Raw genomic sequence first — 14427 nt, forward strand, 5'->3', positions numbered from 1 at the left:
GCGTGTATCGATGCACCTGGTAGAAGGCGCACTTGTGGTCGTCACGGTCGTCGTCTGTAAACAGAAAGGAGAAGAGATGGTGATGGCGAACAGCACAAAGTAAACGGGGCGAGCCTTCACTTCCCCTCCCCTCCCCTCCCAGCCCACACACACAGAGAGAGCACCAGTACAAGGAAGCAGCAGCAGCAGCATCCACATGTGTGCTCCACGCACATGCAAACAGCACCGGCAGTAAGAAAGAGGGGAGGGGGGAGGGGCGAGGTCAGGCCACGCAGCCAAGGTGGGAGAAGCGGCATAAACGCAGAGATCGAGAGAGAGGTGTTGCCGATGGGGAGTAAGCAGGCGGAGCTGGCACCCTTACTTGCCACCCTTCGGCTTTGAGGAGCTGTCGCGGTCGTTTTCCGACGCCTCGGCGGCCCCGTCCGCGGAGAGTGAGTGCTTTCCTTCCCGATCGGCGCCATCCTCAGGCATGCGTGCGCCCGACGGCGGCTGCGCAGACGAGTCCCGGTTCCGCTGCACGAGCTCCTCCTTGGCGTTCTTGGAAGAGGTGAAGCCGATGGCGCTTGTCACCTCCACCGTCAGCCGTGTCGGCGCGATTGCCGCGTCGAGCATCATCACCTCACCCGCGTCGTTGAAGAGGTTTACCTGGATGGAGCCGCGGAGGAGCCCTTCCGGGCCGGAAAGGGTCGCGCCGCTCTCGAAGCAGTGCGACGCGCCCGGCTGCAGCAGCGGAAAGTTGCCGACAACGCCAGGTCGACCCATCTCCAGTACTTGTGCCTGTGCCGCGTCAATCACAACGAGGTGGTGCGACAGCACCTGCGCGTGCCACCGCTTGGGATTCTTCAGCGGACCGCGGTTGCGGATATACACGTAGTAGAGAAACAGGTGCGCCTTGGCATCGTCGCGCTGCACCGCGGTCCTGGCGGAGGCGCTGCCACCACAGCCGTCAGCGTTCGCGCCGTGCTTCAGCGGCGTCGTCGACGAGAACGCGCCGTCCCTGCTCTGCTTGGCCAGGTGCTCGGCCGCCGACGGCGACGCTGCCGTTGCCGCCGACGGGTTAGAGCAGACGTACTCAGTTGTAATCTCCACCTCAAGCACGTCAGTCTGGATGACCGTCCGGGTCGGAATTCGGCGCACCAGCTCCTGCAGCTCTTCACGTGTGGTGGGAAACCCGCGCGTCTTCAGTACCGGTGCTGTCGCAACCATGACGCCTTTCGCCTTCCTGCTGCTGTTGCCAGCCTCCTCCTGCCTTGATGGCGCGTCCTCGGTCACCTCGTCACCAGCGCTAATGCGAATTCCACTGTTCGTCAACGACTGACCGACCTCGGCGGACTGCTGCTGTTGATGGGACATGTAGGCATGCCGATGTGCATTGAAGATGCTCGTCGCCGAGAGCGCCAAGAGCACATCGGTGATGGCGTACAGGGCAAACTCGCTGCGCACGGCGAGTAGGTAGGACGGCTCCGGCGGGACACAGAAGCGGTATGGCGGGAAGGCCATGTTGATTGGCTCACACACGACACAGTGACGCGTGAAGTTCTGGATGCGGCGTCGCGAGGAGCGCTCGATCAGGACGCTGCCACGAATGAGGTGAACGCCTTCCTCGTCGAGTGGGTACGTCACAGCGGTGGTGTGGGCCGTCTCCTGCGACGCAAATGGCAAGGACGGCGCCGTTGCTTGGCCCGCAGCTGCCGAAGAGGGCAAGGGAGTGGGTGTGGCATCCGTCAATGCGGATGCGGCTGCGGCGTTGCTAGCGCTACCCTGGTCTGCCGCGTCTGACATGACCCGCCGCAGCTCGCGAATGCGGAATGCCGCGTTGGACGCCTTCAGCTCGTTCAGCCGCCGAAGGGCATCAAAGGCAGCGCTCGTGCGCGCGCTCGCCGTGTCGTGCGGGTCGCCGGCGATGGACGGGCGTAGAAAGCAGGTGCGCAGAATAGCGGGGAAGGTGCTGCCATAGCCGGCGTTGATGAAGTCGTGCCGGCTCACCAGAACGCCAAAGAGAGCAAAGCACATGTCATTCGGGTCAGCGTACTTGTCCGAGACCGTCTTGCCGACGCGTAGCAGCTGGCGATACGCGGAGCGAGCGACGTGCATGGCGCGCCGCTTGAGGAACGGATTCGCCGTTCTGTTGAGTGCGTGTCTGCTTGTGCTGTGGACGCAAGAGACGGCTCTCCGGGCGGAGCTTGGCGTCGGCACGTCCGTGTCGGTGGCGCTTTTATGTATGCGTGGGCGGATCTTTGGTTCTTGACAGGTCGAGAAGAGGAAGAGCAACGCAGTCGGTCAGCAGGGGGTGGGTGGTGAGGTGGTGCGGTAGCAGCAGCCGACCGGTGACAGAGGTGGACAAGAGAGGGAGAGATAAGGAGGAAGATGAGATGAGAGCAGCAGAAGGAAGCGCTAAAGTATGTTGTCACCGCCCTGCGTGTGGAGGCGGGGGTTGGCGGAGACTAGGAAGTCTAGGGTCACGGCCTAGGAAGGAAAACACAAGGACAAGCAAAGCAGCGCCATAATGACGGTGAGGGGACGGTGGCACGCACTCTCGAGAATGAAAGGCGGCCAATCAGAGAGGAGGGGCCGAATCAAGGAGAATGACGCTGCTCACATGCCTCGTTGAGTGTGTGGGGAGTGTGGATGTGCGTGCGTGCGTGTGTGTGTGTGTGTGTGTTGGAGTGAGGAAAAGAAAGAAAGGTTTCTCTGCGTGCCAGCCACGACGCCGGCAGACACACCAAAATGCACAGGCACGAACAGAAAGGAGCAGCCCGTCGGCAAAGCCGAACTTCGCCGTTGTTGTTCTCCTGCGAGAGTCGCCGCAAAGGTATGAGGAGAGAGTGGCAAGCGGAACAGGCAAACTAAAAGAGGGGCAGAGCTCGCACAGAGCCGGGTTGCCTTATAGAAGGAGAACAAGTAAATGGGGATGCCTCTGTTTCAGAGAGGGTGGGTGCGACAGAATGCAGGACTTCGATAGCCCCCCCCCCCTCCCCAATGCCCTAAGAAATGGTCGAGGGTGGCAAGTTTACACGGGCTCGCTTCTCTACCGAGTAGTGCAGGTGGGTAAGGAGATTCGCAAGCGTCCTCATCTGCCTTTGAATGATAACGCAGGACGCCCCAAGCCGTCTCTACCTCCGCTGCGGTTGCGACACCGTCACCGACACCCCCGTGCACCCTCCAAACGGATGTCCATTCTTTTTGAACCCTTTCTTCGCAGTTCGCGGAAAATAAAAAATGGGTTCCGCCAATGAGGCGTGATCCGCGTGGCTACGGCGTGGATGTGTCCTGGTCATTGTTGCCGTTTTCACGGCGAGCAGATGTCTTCGCTGCGGCGCTCGGCCTTCCACCTGTCACTCCTCTGTATCGGGGCTCTGCTTCATTCGCTTGCGTGGCAATGCATCGGTGAGGGAGCGGCATAGAAAACGTGCAACGAAACAACGACAAGATGTGAAAGACGAAAGTGGGCATGGGGCAGGGCGCAGGGGGCAGGGGGTTCTCTTCTTTCCATCGTACTTGTGTCCAGCATCATCTCTGGAGTCACAACGGCAGAGAGCACAGGCAGCAGCAAAGGAAAGGAGGACAACGAAGATGACGCGCAAAACTGAGCAGGCGGGCGTGGGGATGGAGGATGGAGGATGGGAACCTGATCCGTTGGCAGCAGTGAAAGCGGCGACGCGAAGCAGCACACAGAAGAGAGTAGATAGAAACAATTCTCGAGAGCGGCCAGTTCCTACGCACACGCGCACGCAGGCACACACAGCGGCATTCTCTCTCAGGGCAGCAGAACTGGAAAAAGGAAAGAAGTTAGATTGCACGCAAAGAGGGCCGTCTTCTGCTCCGCACACCGCGAACACGCACGGACACGGACATGGACAGAAGGAAGGGGAGAGGAGGAGTGGCCGAAGGGAGAGAGACAAGAAAAAAAAAAAGCATGGCTACTGCGTGCGTCTTTGCGTCGCTTCGCAACTTTGCCGGCGGTAGCAAGACTGCACGAACGTGGCAGCCCACACCGTGCGGCGCATGCGCGAGAAGATGGGAGGGCCGCGGCACTTCGTCGTCGTGCGGTTCCGTCCAAGCCTGCTCGCATCCGCATGCCCTTTGCCGACAGGGGCAAAATGCAAAGGCCCAGAGCCGGCGCCTTCTCACTCCGTTGACGGCAGCGGCCGATTAGCACACATGATGGCCACATTGCCACCACCTCCCCGTCGCCGCCAACTCCCAGCCCGCCGTGCGGCGTCAGTCAATCGTTGTGCTCTTGTGCGTCAAGTCGGTACTGGCCCGCACCTGATCAGTCGGCACCTTGGCGCCGAATTCGACCGAGACGCGCGCGCGAGGCGCATGGCACGTGTATTCCGGTACCTCCCTTTGTGACACCCACGAGCCCATCACACGTTCCCGGTTTAGCGGTTTCCACGGAAGACGCCACCTCCCATGTGCTCCACTAGTCTGAGAAACGAGTTCGCTTCAGTGCCGGAAGACGCAGCGCCGCCTCACCTAGAGCCTCGGAGGCTCGTTAACGTTTCGCCTGCGTCACACCAGGGTCCGAAGTGCGCAGCACCGCCAGACACCCAACAACTGCACACCTCATAAGGGCAGCACAGCATCTCACGGAAAAGTCAAGACGGAGGAACTTCTCTCAGACGCGAACGAAAAGGAAAACGAGTGGAAGGGGGCCCGACCTCTGAGTGCTCCCATGGCAACATCCGCCGCGCACACAAACGCCAGAGTGTGCAGCAGGGAAACAATGTGTGGAATGAGTCCCCGGATAGTGCCCTCGAGGGCAGAGGGCTTTGCGAGCATGTTTTACTTGCGCTACAACCCGATGGAAAGGCAAGCTTTTGTGGATGCCGCGAAGTTGCTCTCCCTTGCGGATCCCAGACTCGCACGAGTCACTCCCTGCGGCGGCCTCTGCAGCGCATCTCTCACCTCGGGGTTACCCTTCATGCACTCCCGTGCGACACAGGCGATTGATCTTCACTAGGTTAGACGCCTTGAGACCGCCTTGGTGGCCGAGAGAGATCGGCACGTGCATGCCACAGATGCTGCTGATGGAAGTCAGAATCGTGCTGGGTGGCATGTGCACATCGGCCTCACCCTCGTGGACACCCGGTTCACCCAACGTGAACATCTTCTTACGCCTTCTTTGTGCTGCCCTGTTTCGCTAGGTGGTGGGAGCGGCTAGGAAATGGGGTGCACGCATGTGTGAGGGGGACGGAGCGGAACGGTTTTCCAGGTCATGAGCTGTCAGCAAAAGGCGACCAAGACAAGGAACGTGCGTACGCAGACCGAGACGTGAGTCGGTGCACGCGCCCGTCGGTATCTCTGCTTCCCTCTTGTGTGCACTGTTGCTGCCTCCTCGTGTCCGGGTGTCCTCACCCCCCCCCTCCCACCCGTCTCGCACTGTCGGTAGACGCGTTGATGAGTGTCTGGGTGCGCCATCGGTCACGAACGAGAAGACGCGGAAGAGAAGAATTCAAGGAGACGTGGCGTTTTCGTGTGTCGTTGGGTTTGTGGCGTGTGGTGCCCGACGTCGGCTCGAGCAACAGATGAAAAGGCACAAGGGATGGGAGGGCAGGAAACATATAAGGAACTCACCGGCACGGATGAGGGGAACACATCAGCGTGTGGGCACATTGCAGCAACAAAACAACAGACGCACACACGCACGCACCTCGCAGCCTCATCCTGTTCATGGCCCATGCGTGCTGCCTTTCCACAAGCACACCCTCTTGTAAGAGAAGCGATGTGACGATTCCTCGTCCGTTGATCGCCAAGCCTTCACTGACGGGCTGCATTCGCTTCGTTTTGTAGCTTGTTAGTGCACCGCCTGCATGAGCTGCCCGAAAGGCAAGACATCACCCCTTGCATGCGCCTTGTGTGCGACACACGCCCCCAGAATTCAGATCTGAACTGTGAAGTACGTCCCACCCCGTCCCTTATTACCATTGCAGCAGCCCAGTGCTGCTCGCTCCATTATCGCCTTCCCCGCCCCCTTTGAGGCTGCGCTGGCAGTGATGAGGTGGGCATTGAGGGCAGAGTGATGGGGTGGCGCGGGTGAAGAAAGACGCGTGTACGCATGAGCAAAGCAGGGGGGCGGCGAGGAAGGCGGTAGAGGGGTGTCCCCCGATCTCCTGCCTACGCCCTCCTCTCCCACGCCGGCAATCACCTCTCCACCACTACAGCACGACTTCTTCCTCCGTCGTCGGCGAGCGAATCCGCGGCGCCGGCACGCCACCCGCGTTGCCGTCCTCGCCGTCAGGGATGTGTGCCGTCGCTATAGCAGCCCTGCCATTGCCATGACTGGAGCAATCACTGCTCCCCTCCGTCCGCGTCGGCGACTCCAGCGGCGATGGTGCTGACAAAGGAAACCGGAGGTAGTAATTCAACAGCATCCGCATGGATGCATCCTGCATCGCCGACATGAGCGTTTCGCCCTTCCCCTCACCCAGGCAGTAGCGCCCGGCGTAGAGGCGGCAAACCGTGTACTCCACCTGGCGATACTGCTGCGCGTTGTGCAGTGAGGCGTAGTTGTTTGTCTCCTGCACATCCACGACGCGACGCACCACCTGATCAACATCGATCGGTGATCGGCGCAGTTTCTCGGATACCTGCGGCGCATAGCGAAGGACAAGTTGCGCCTCTTTGAACGCATTCGGGCTAGTCGACTCAAGTGCGTGGAGCAGCAGCGGTGGTGCAAGATGGCCGTAGTCCTCCGCGTGCCTCTCGAGGGCCTCATCGTGGAGCATCTGGGTACCATGGGCGCCGCCACTTGACTCAAACTGTTCGCGCCGCCGGTCGGCCCTGCGGTTCATTGGGTGCGCACGGCCCTCCAGCACCTCCTCCTCGTCTACAGTGCGGGACTTGACCCGCGCCAGCTCCTCAGCAACGCGGCGGTGGAGCGCCTCGACACTCGCTTCATTATCATCCAAAGGCGGCGATAGAGGCGAAGTAGCCGAGGGAGCTGCTGCTGGTGCATCTACACGGGCGTCCTGCTCGGACGTGGCGGCAACAATGGCCTCTGCCGCCTCGATGATCTGACGGAGCCGTATATGGCGTGCCAGCTGGCTCGCAAACAGCTGATAGATAAGCGGTCGCACGCGGGCGTGGGCGTCTCCGGAAGTCTCGGCCATCTCAACGAAGGCAACAAAGGCGAAGAGAAAGCTGCGCACCCACTGCATGCGCGGCAACAGGTCCTCCTTGTGCACTGGAAACAGCTTCAGCCGTGCAGCGGCGGAGCGCAACACCGCCCTCCAGTACCACCGGCGCTGCGCTGCTATGCCCTTCTCGACGCGCTGCAGGTGCGCTGCCGCCTCCTTTCGCGCGATACGCATGCGCTCCGAGAGGACGTTGAGCTCACGCCACATGGCGATGTCACCTTCTACGCCGCAGTGCTCGGCGAGGCCGATCCGCATGGCTATACGGCCGCACGGCAGAAACCCTGTCGTTTCATGCAGCAACTGCTGCACATGCTTCGAGCGCAGCCGCGGATAAGCAGAGTAGGTGAGCTCCAGCAATACGGAACGTACCAGCGCGTCCCCGCGTAGGGCGAGAGCGCCGTGCACGGGGGCGTTGAGGGGTGTGTGATCGAGCATCGACCACATCTGATCCACTTCGCGAATGGAGAGTGTGTCAGCGGCAGTGGCGGAGGCAAAGGACGATGCGGCGACTGGCGGTGGACTCGCTTGGAAGGCACGCGAGTACAGTGGAGAGCTGTGTTGCGGCGCGTTGTCGTTACGTGGCGATCCCTGCTCCGTTGTCGATTCTCCGGCCGACGCTGCTCCACCATCGAGGGGAGCTGCTGACGCTTGACCAGAGCGTCGCAGCGCTGCGTTAGCGGCCTTGTAGGCCTGCAGGAGAGACTCCAGATCTCGCACTGTCCGCGGCGTTAGCGCGGCATCGGAGAACAAGTTCTGCGTCTCACAAGCATCCATCAGGAGCCGGTACACGTCCCCCACGCTGCGCTCCTTGGGAACGCTTGCCAGCTGCACGGCGCCACGCATCTCGGCACGGCGACGTTGGCGTTTTTGCGCCTTTACCTTCATGAATAGCGGGTTAGGTTGCCGCTTGTCGCTGTGGAGGTCGCTCGGATCGACTGGCATGACCAGCCGCCGCGGGCGGAAGCGCGGAAAGTAGCGGGACGGGTTGCCATCCAGGTCCAACTTGCTGCACCACAAGCGCAGCGAGCGCCGCATTGTACGTGTGTCGGTACTGGGAGGGGAGAGGGGTGGCTTAGAGCCGAGAGAAGAAGGGTGAAGAGTAAGCAGCGCCACCGTGGCACCCTCACACATGCACAAGCGGGCGTGCACAAGGCGGAAGCGCCCAGTCACCGGGGAAAGAGCGGAGAGAGTGGGAGAGAGGTGTGAAGCCCAAGAAACGAGTCGAAAAACTCAAAGAAGCGGAGGAGCGAGTCGGCGAGGGGGAGACAACACGGCGACCGGCGGAGAAGAGCAGTTTTGTGCACAGGGCTATCTCCGCACTGCTGCTGCTTGCTTTGGAACCTGCTATCTTTCTCTCTCTCCCCGCCCCCTCGGTGACATCACAAACAAGACTGAGTGACGGTGCGCGGGCATCTGCCAGGCTCCGTAGCGCAGCACAGTGACGATGGACACCCCATGGATATCGGGATGCTTGGCTTTCCGCCTGCTTTTGTGTGCGTTTTCTGTGCGTATGGCCCTGTGCGCGTATGTCATGAGAAGCTCACAGAACACGCACAACTCCCTCTGTACAGAGACGCGCAATCCGAAACCAGCAACGCATCTGATCAATGATGATACACCAGCCAGCCAACCCGCGCTCACGGAGACACAGGCGCGCCTGTTTAGAGCATCTACTTCTTCTCCTGTCGGCTCTGCTGGGCTTGGCGGCACTTCTTCTCCGCCGCTGTCTTCGCCTTCTCCAGCTGCTGCATCTCGCGCTTCAGTGACGCGTGCTTGGCGCGTAGATCCGTCAACTCCTTGTCCATCTGAAGGCGCTGCTGGTGCACCTTCGCCTTTTCCGCCTCCAACTCGGTGATGCGCATCTGCGCCTGATCGTGTTGGCGCCTTGCGAGCGCCTCGACGTCTGCCGGCTTCATGACAGACTCGGCGAACCCTTCGAACTGCTTCTCGTACACCTCCAGCTGCTGCTGCAGGGCTGCCCGCGTCATCTCCACCGATTGGCGCTCGCGCCGCACCAGCATGAGCTGCGCCTCGATCAGCTCCACCTCCTTGGTCGCCTCCTGATAGGCTACAATGAGCTCCTGGTACTCCGCCGTGCGCCCCTTCAGTCCATCCTGGAACTCCGCAAAGTTCTGCTCAAACGTTTCCTTCTGGCGCATCAGCCTCGCTTCGAGCCCCTGCACCTCCGCCTCGACTGTCTCAACGCGCTCGCGACGTTTCTCGCACTCTGCCCAGATGCTCTGCACGTTTTGGCTCACGCGCTCCCGCACATCGCTGCGGTAGGCCTCCATCTCTGGCTGCATCTTCTCCGTCAGCTGCTCTCGCTTCCTCGCCGTCTCTTGCAGGTTTTGGCAGATGTACTTGGACTTCTCCTCCTGCGCCTTGACCTTGCGCACGTCCATCCGCACGCTGTCCACGGAGCGCTCCTGCACGCCCAGCCTCTTCTTCACGTTCGCCAGCTCCGTCTCCATCTTCCTTGTCCTGGCGATCTCCTTCTGCACCAGGCCCTGGATGAAGGCATCGCCATGCTCCGTCGCAAGGGCCTGCACCTTCTCCGTCAGTACCGCACGGAGGGCAGTTTCGGCCATCTGGAGATGCTCTGGGGAGTAGTCAGCGAGGGAGGCCAACGCCGCTTCCTCGAGCGAGGCCGGTCCGGAAGTGGATGCCATGATGCACACTGGGCAGAGGATGGGCGAAAGGGAGGAGCGCCGAGGATGTGGAAAAGGGCAACCGAATGGAAACGGCGGCTGGCACCCGTGCGGAGAGGCGTCCTCGCGTGCCTTGCTCCCACTTCGAACGTAGCTGGGGAGGTAAAGTGGATCTATGGAACGACACAGAGGCGGAGAGCCGCACGCGAGACAGCGCGGGTATGGTCAGCGGAAAAGAGCAACAAAAAGAAATACAGGGTACTCTAGGGGGACGAGATGCTGCCACCACGGCGATGCGTCTCTTCGCCCATGCCGGGGTGGGTGGAAAGTAGGTCAACCACAAAATAGAGAACGACGTCGTAAGGAACGAGGTGCGTGCGTGCGTGAGAGACACGCAGTCGGCGCAGATTTGTGTAGCGGTGGTGATTGGGAAGAAGAAACGGAAGGCGGCGACGAAGGTGGGTGAATGGCAGACACACATGCACACGCAAGGAGTTCATGCCTCCTGCGCGTGCGTCCAGCATGTATGCGTGAAAAGGGAAGTGGTGAGTAGAGGAGATGGTCGCACCCTCTTCTCTTATACCAATATACCGCGCACGACGTGAGGATGAGAGGAGGCTACGGTGGTGGAAAGGGCTGGGCGATATCACCGAATCGCTGCACTCAAATGAAGCTGCGCGGAGGTGAGGGAAAGGTGAGTGTCTTGAGGAGGGTACGGGCGCGTTGTAACAGGATACGCAAGCTTCCTCGGTCTGTGGGCGTGTGCATGCGCGGAAGCCGCGGTAAGGGCGAGAGACAGCGATGGGGAATGTCGCAGCACCCCATACCAGCGCACCTCTCGCTCCTTTCGCGTTGCACACGAATACCTGCGAGCTTTTCTTTGCGTGCGTCCTTGTTTTCGTCTCGGCGTGCGCGATGGTATACATGTGCTACAGCCTCGCACTCCTCCCTCCCCCCCTCTCTCCACATCGCGTTGCTCTGTTAATCTGTGATACGCGCGGGTGCGCGTGTGGCCACATCCGCGCACGCGCACACAGGAAGAAGAGGAGGCGGGATACGGGGAAAGAGCGAGGGAGAGGGTGTAAGCGTGAGCATGCGAATGTGGCGTGTCCGTTTGCGATCGAGATGATGAGCAGTCACGCCGCATGTCGTGCAGACACCCACAGAATGCGGAAAGGGGGACGGGTGCGGATAGGAAAAAAGGTATGAGAACAGCGCTGCTCACCCCCTCATTCTCCCACGCGTAGACACACAGGGTCCACCGCCGCGCTCCTGCTTGTGAGCCGGCCTCCGATGGAACAGCAACGACAGCAGCATAACGGAAAAAACGAGCGGAAGAAATGCGTGCATGTGCGCCCGACAGTATGCGTGCTCATGCCTGCAGATGGATGGGCTCCCTCCCTGCCCGTGTTACCGTATGAGCGATGACACTGTAGTTGAGCGTTTCCGCGGTTTGACCTCCCCCTCCCTTCCTCCTCGGTATGCTGGCACGTGGGCAGAGAAAAGTGCGGCACGCTCACCTGGGAAGCACGGAGTCCGACGTGGAGGGGACACTCGACTCGTAGTACCACACGACGAAGTACCCCACGATCGACTTCAGCACCATCATGAACGCCAAGTACGCCATGGCCCCTATCAAGAAGTTCCACGAGCGCAGCGGTGTCACGGCGATCCAGGCATCTATGTATGCCATGCCCCTGCGCACATAGCCGGCATTGCCCTTCCGCAGCGCCTCGCAGAGGATGAGATAGCTCTCCCACTCCAGCGGCACACGCGGGCGACGGTTGCGCATTTCGCTGTAGCAGTTATATACGACGCGCCAGTCGAACGGATCCATGTTCATATAGACCCGCATGAGGGCATTGTAGGTCTTGGCGGTGATTCGACTTCTGCGCTCACGAGAGATTCTGTCGAAGACCTCGATGGCGCGCGCCCACTGCGGCGGCACCTCGGCGGAGAGGCTTGTGATCATCAGCTCGTAATTGCGGGCAGCAGGTCGCACGCCGCGCTGCTGCATATCGTCGAATAGCGACTGACAAGCCTTGGGCATTCCGCGCTGCAGACACATCTCCATCAACGCTGCGTACATGTTCGGCGTCGGCGCCATATGCTGTTTTATCATAACTTGGTAGAGCTCCATGCTTGCCCGCAGCTGCCCGCCGCTCATGAGAGAGGAAAGGAGTGCCTCATAGGTGGAGGCGCTGATGCGCAGCCCGGCAGCCTTGGCACCCTTCACGGCCGCCAGGGCCAAGGAGTAGTCCTTCGGCGGCAGGTGGTCAATGTAGCGGCGCAGTTGCACATTACTGACCGTGCGCGCTTGCACAGAGCAGGCAAACGCTTCCTCGACCTCCGCCGGTGTGTTGAGGGGTACCTCGTCACCATGAAGGTCATTCACGGTCGCAGTAGCCGCAGCAGTGGTGCCAGTGCCGAGCGGAGACGAGGTGTCCGCAGAAGGCACTGCGGCAGTCTCGGCAGCATCGCTGGCTGTAAACGCCGAAATGAATGGCAACGGAGAGGGTGCGGCAGGGGTGGAAGAAGGCAACTCTGAGACAGGTGGATAAGAGCGCAGCGTTGTACTGCTCGTGAAGCTGCGGCGCGCAGTCCAGGTAGCCCCGCCGTTGCGCCTCACGACGCCCTTGCCACTGTGTGCAAGCGCTGCCGGCACATGCCTGGGTGTGGAGAGAGGCAGCCCGCAGCGGTACATGGAGTGAGGTGGCCAAGTGGGGAGATGCGTGTGACGCTGAAGCACACGGTAGTAGCGATAGGTGGAAGAAACACACAAAAAGATGCACGTGCGCGTGCGCCCGCTGGCGTCGATCGGTGCGCTGACGTGTGTGCGTGTGCGTTAAGTGAGGAGGGCGGGTGGGCGACGGCCTGCAGGGTGAAAAAGTGGTGGGCAGTGCGGGTAAAGGGATGCGCACACGAGAAGGAAGGGAAGAGAAGGGGAGAGAAGGGGAGAGAAGGGAAGGGGGTCGATCCAACGGTGGTGATCTGGCGGAGAGTGGGCAGCGGTAGAAACACCATGAGCGCACAGCTGAGAAAGATCCTAAGACACGGAGGCCGACGTGCGTGTTTTGAGAGGTGGGGATAGTACTGGGGCCGCTGCTCAACCTATGGGAGAGCAGTAGAGCACTAAGCTGCTCCCCCCCCCCCAATCCCGTCCCGACATGCACCTGCCTGCGTCCCACTCCCCCTATCCCCTCTTTGTTCCCACGTGCGCCGGCTGCTCATGGCGTCCACACCAAGTAGTAAGATGGCCCAGAAAACAGAGACGGGTACAGGCACGCACAGACAGACACGTACACACACGTGCAGGGTAAGAGGGAATCTATCGCGCGTGATCACAGGAGAGAGGGAGAAAGGGGAAGGGCCAAGAGAGAGATGAGCAGCGACCTCCCTCCTCCCCACAGACAAAATACAGGGGAGGGGTGAGGTGAGATGCCCCGTGCGTGTATGTGCGCGCTTGTCATTCTGATCCTCTGTCACGATGCAAGAAAACAAGTCAGTGTCCATATCAAGAGAGAATACGTGTGGGTGTGTGAAAACAACTTGACTACTTAGGTATATATATATATATATAGATGCTATCCGATTAGAAACAGATACGAGCTCACGCCTCTTCCCTCCCCCTCTCTCTCCCTCTCCATGGAAAGAGGGGAGAAGGGGGGAGGAGTCGAGAGAGGGCGAGAGAAGGGGAGAGAGACCGAGGGTGGTGATGAAGGTAAAATGAAGCCCGAGTCATGCTGTGTCGTCGTATCGTGCGTCCGATCGCGTGCATGTGCGCACTTCCGTTAACGAACTACATGCCGCATGCGTGAGACGCTTTCGCCCGCACATACAGAGACACACACGCACACCCTGCCGCCATCCTCCTCCTGAACCCGCCCTCCCCTCTCCCTCCCCTCCCTCTCACCACTTCGTCCTCGCAACGCTTGCCATCCTCGCCGTCAGGCTGCCGTTGACGCAGTAGTGCGTTTGCACGCGCATGCAGCACAGAGCGGCGAAGTACAGAGAGGGAGAAAAGAAGTGTCCCCCTCCCCCTGCACTCACAGAGACACGCCGACCCACACAGCAGCAACCTGCACAAGAGGCAGGAGCGAGCCAATGTGCGTGCGTGATGAGCTTTCATGGGTGCACACGTGTGCTCGAGCGAGGAGGAGGCAGAAAAAAAGGGAAATCAAATGACGAAACGCCCTGCGCGTACGTGAAGAAGAGCCTGCGAAAACAGAACGAGGATAGAGACGCACGCGCACAGCTATGGCTGCAAAGGGGGGGGGGGCAAGGGGTCGTTGGACAAGAGACGAGCGAAAGGATGAGCAAGGAGTGGCCTGCCCACGCTGCTCCCTCCCCCTTACTCGGACGGGCGGTTGTTTTTCCATTTGTTTTCTGTGCGACGACATACCTGTTGCCCTCCGACCACGTCCGGACATCCTTCCCCTGCCTCCCTTCATCCGTTCCTCTTTTCCGTCCACTGCTAAGGAGAAGAGTGCGTGTGCCGTGTCCCGCGTACCGTGTCGGTCTCTTCTCCACCCGTTTCTCAGCTTGACAGCACGCCAAGCAGCACGCTCTCATCGTACAGGAAGAGCTCCTCCCCTTCCACCTTCACCGAAGAGCCACCGTACTCCGGCAGCAGTACC

The 14427-nt window shown here is 60.5% G+C and overlaps 4 protein-coding genes across 4 annotated transcripts; all 4 read right to left on the bottom strand.

The window, feature by feature from the left end:
* Positions 1–357: 357 nt before the first annotated feature.
* Positions 358–2094, bottom strand: LDBPK_260550 (hypothetical protein, conserved; the record flags this gene model as incomplete). Its single annotated transcript, XM_003861595.1, has 1 exon — positions 358–2094. One exon carries the CDS (start codon positions 2092–2094, stop codon positions 358–360), a length of 1737 nt encoding a protein of 578 aa, XP_003861643.1.
* Positions 2095–6161: 4067 nt separating this feature from the next.
* On the bottom strand, positions 6162–8273 carry LDBPK_260560 (spliced leader RNA PSE-promoter transcription factor, putative; the record flags this gene model as incomplete). Its single annotated transcript, XM_003861596.1, has 1 exon — positions 6162–8273. The coding sequence occupies one exon, from the start codon at positions 8271–8273 to the stop codon at positions 6162–6164; it is 2112 nt and encodes a 703-aa protein (XP_003861644.1).
* Positions 8274–8812: 539 nt separating this feature from the next.
* On the bottom strand, positions 8813–9811 carry LDBPK_260570 (hypothetical protein, conserved; the record flags this gene model as incomplete). The annotated part of the gene is made up of 1 exon (XM_003861597.1): positions 8813–9811. One exon carries the CDS (start codon positions 9809–9811, stop codon positions 8813–8815), a length of 999 nt encoding a protein of 332 aa, XP_003861645.1.
* A 1495-nt stretch (positions 9812–11306) lies between these two features.
* On the bottom strand, positions 11307–12494 carry LDBPK_260580 (hypothetical protein, conserved; the record flags this gene model as incomplete). The annotated part of the gene is made up of 1 exon (XM_003861598.1): positions 11307–12494. One exon carries the CDS (start codon positions 12492–12494, stop codon positions 11307–11309), a length of 1188 nt encoding a protein of 395 aa, XP_003861646.1.
* Between the last annotated feature and the right edge of the window lie 1933 nt (positions 12495–14427).

The sequence above is a fragment of the Leishmania donovani genome, chromosome 26 (genome assembly GCF_000227135.1).
Source record: "Leishmania donovani BPK282A1 complete genome, chromosome 26".
Taxonomy (NCBI): domain Eukaryota; phylum Euglenozoa; class Kinetoplastea; order Trypanosomatida; family Trypanosomatidae; genus Leishmania; species Leishmania donovani.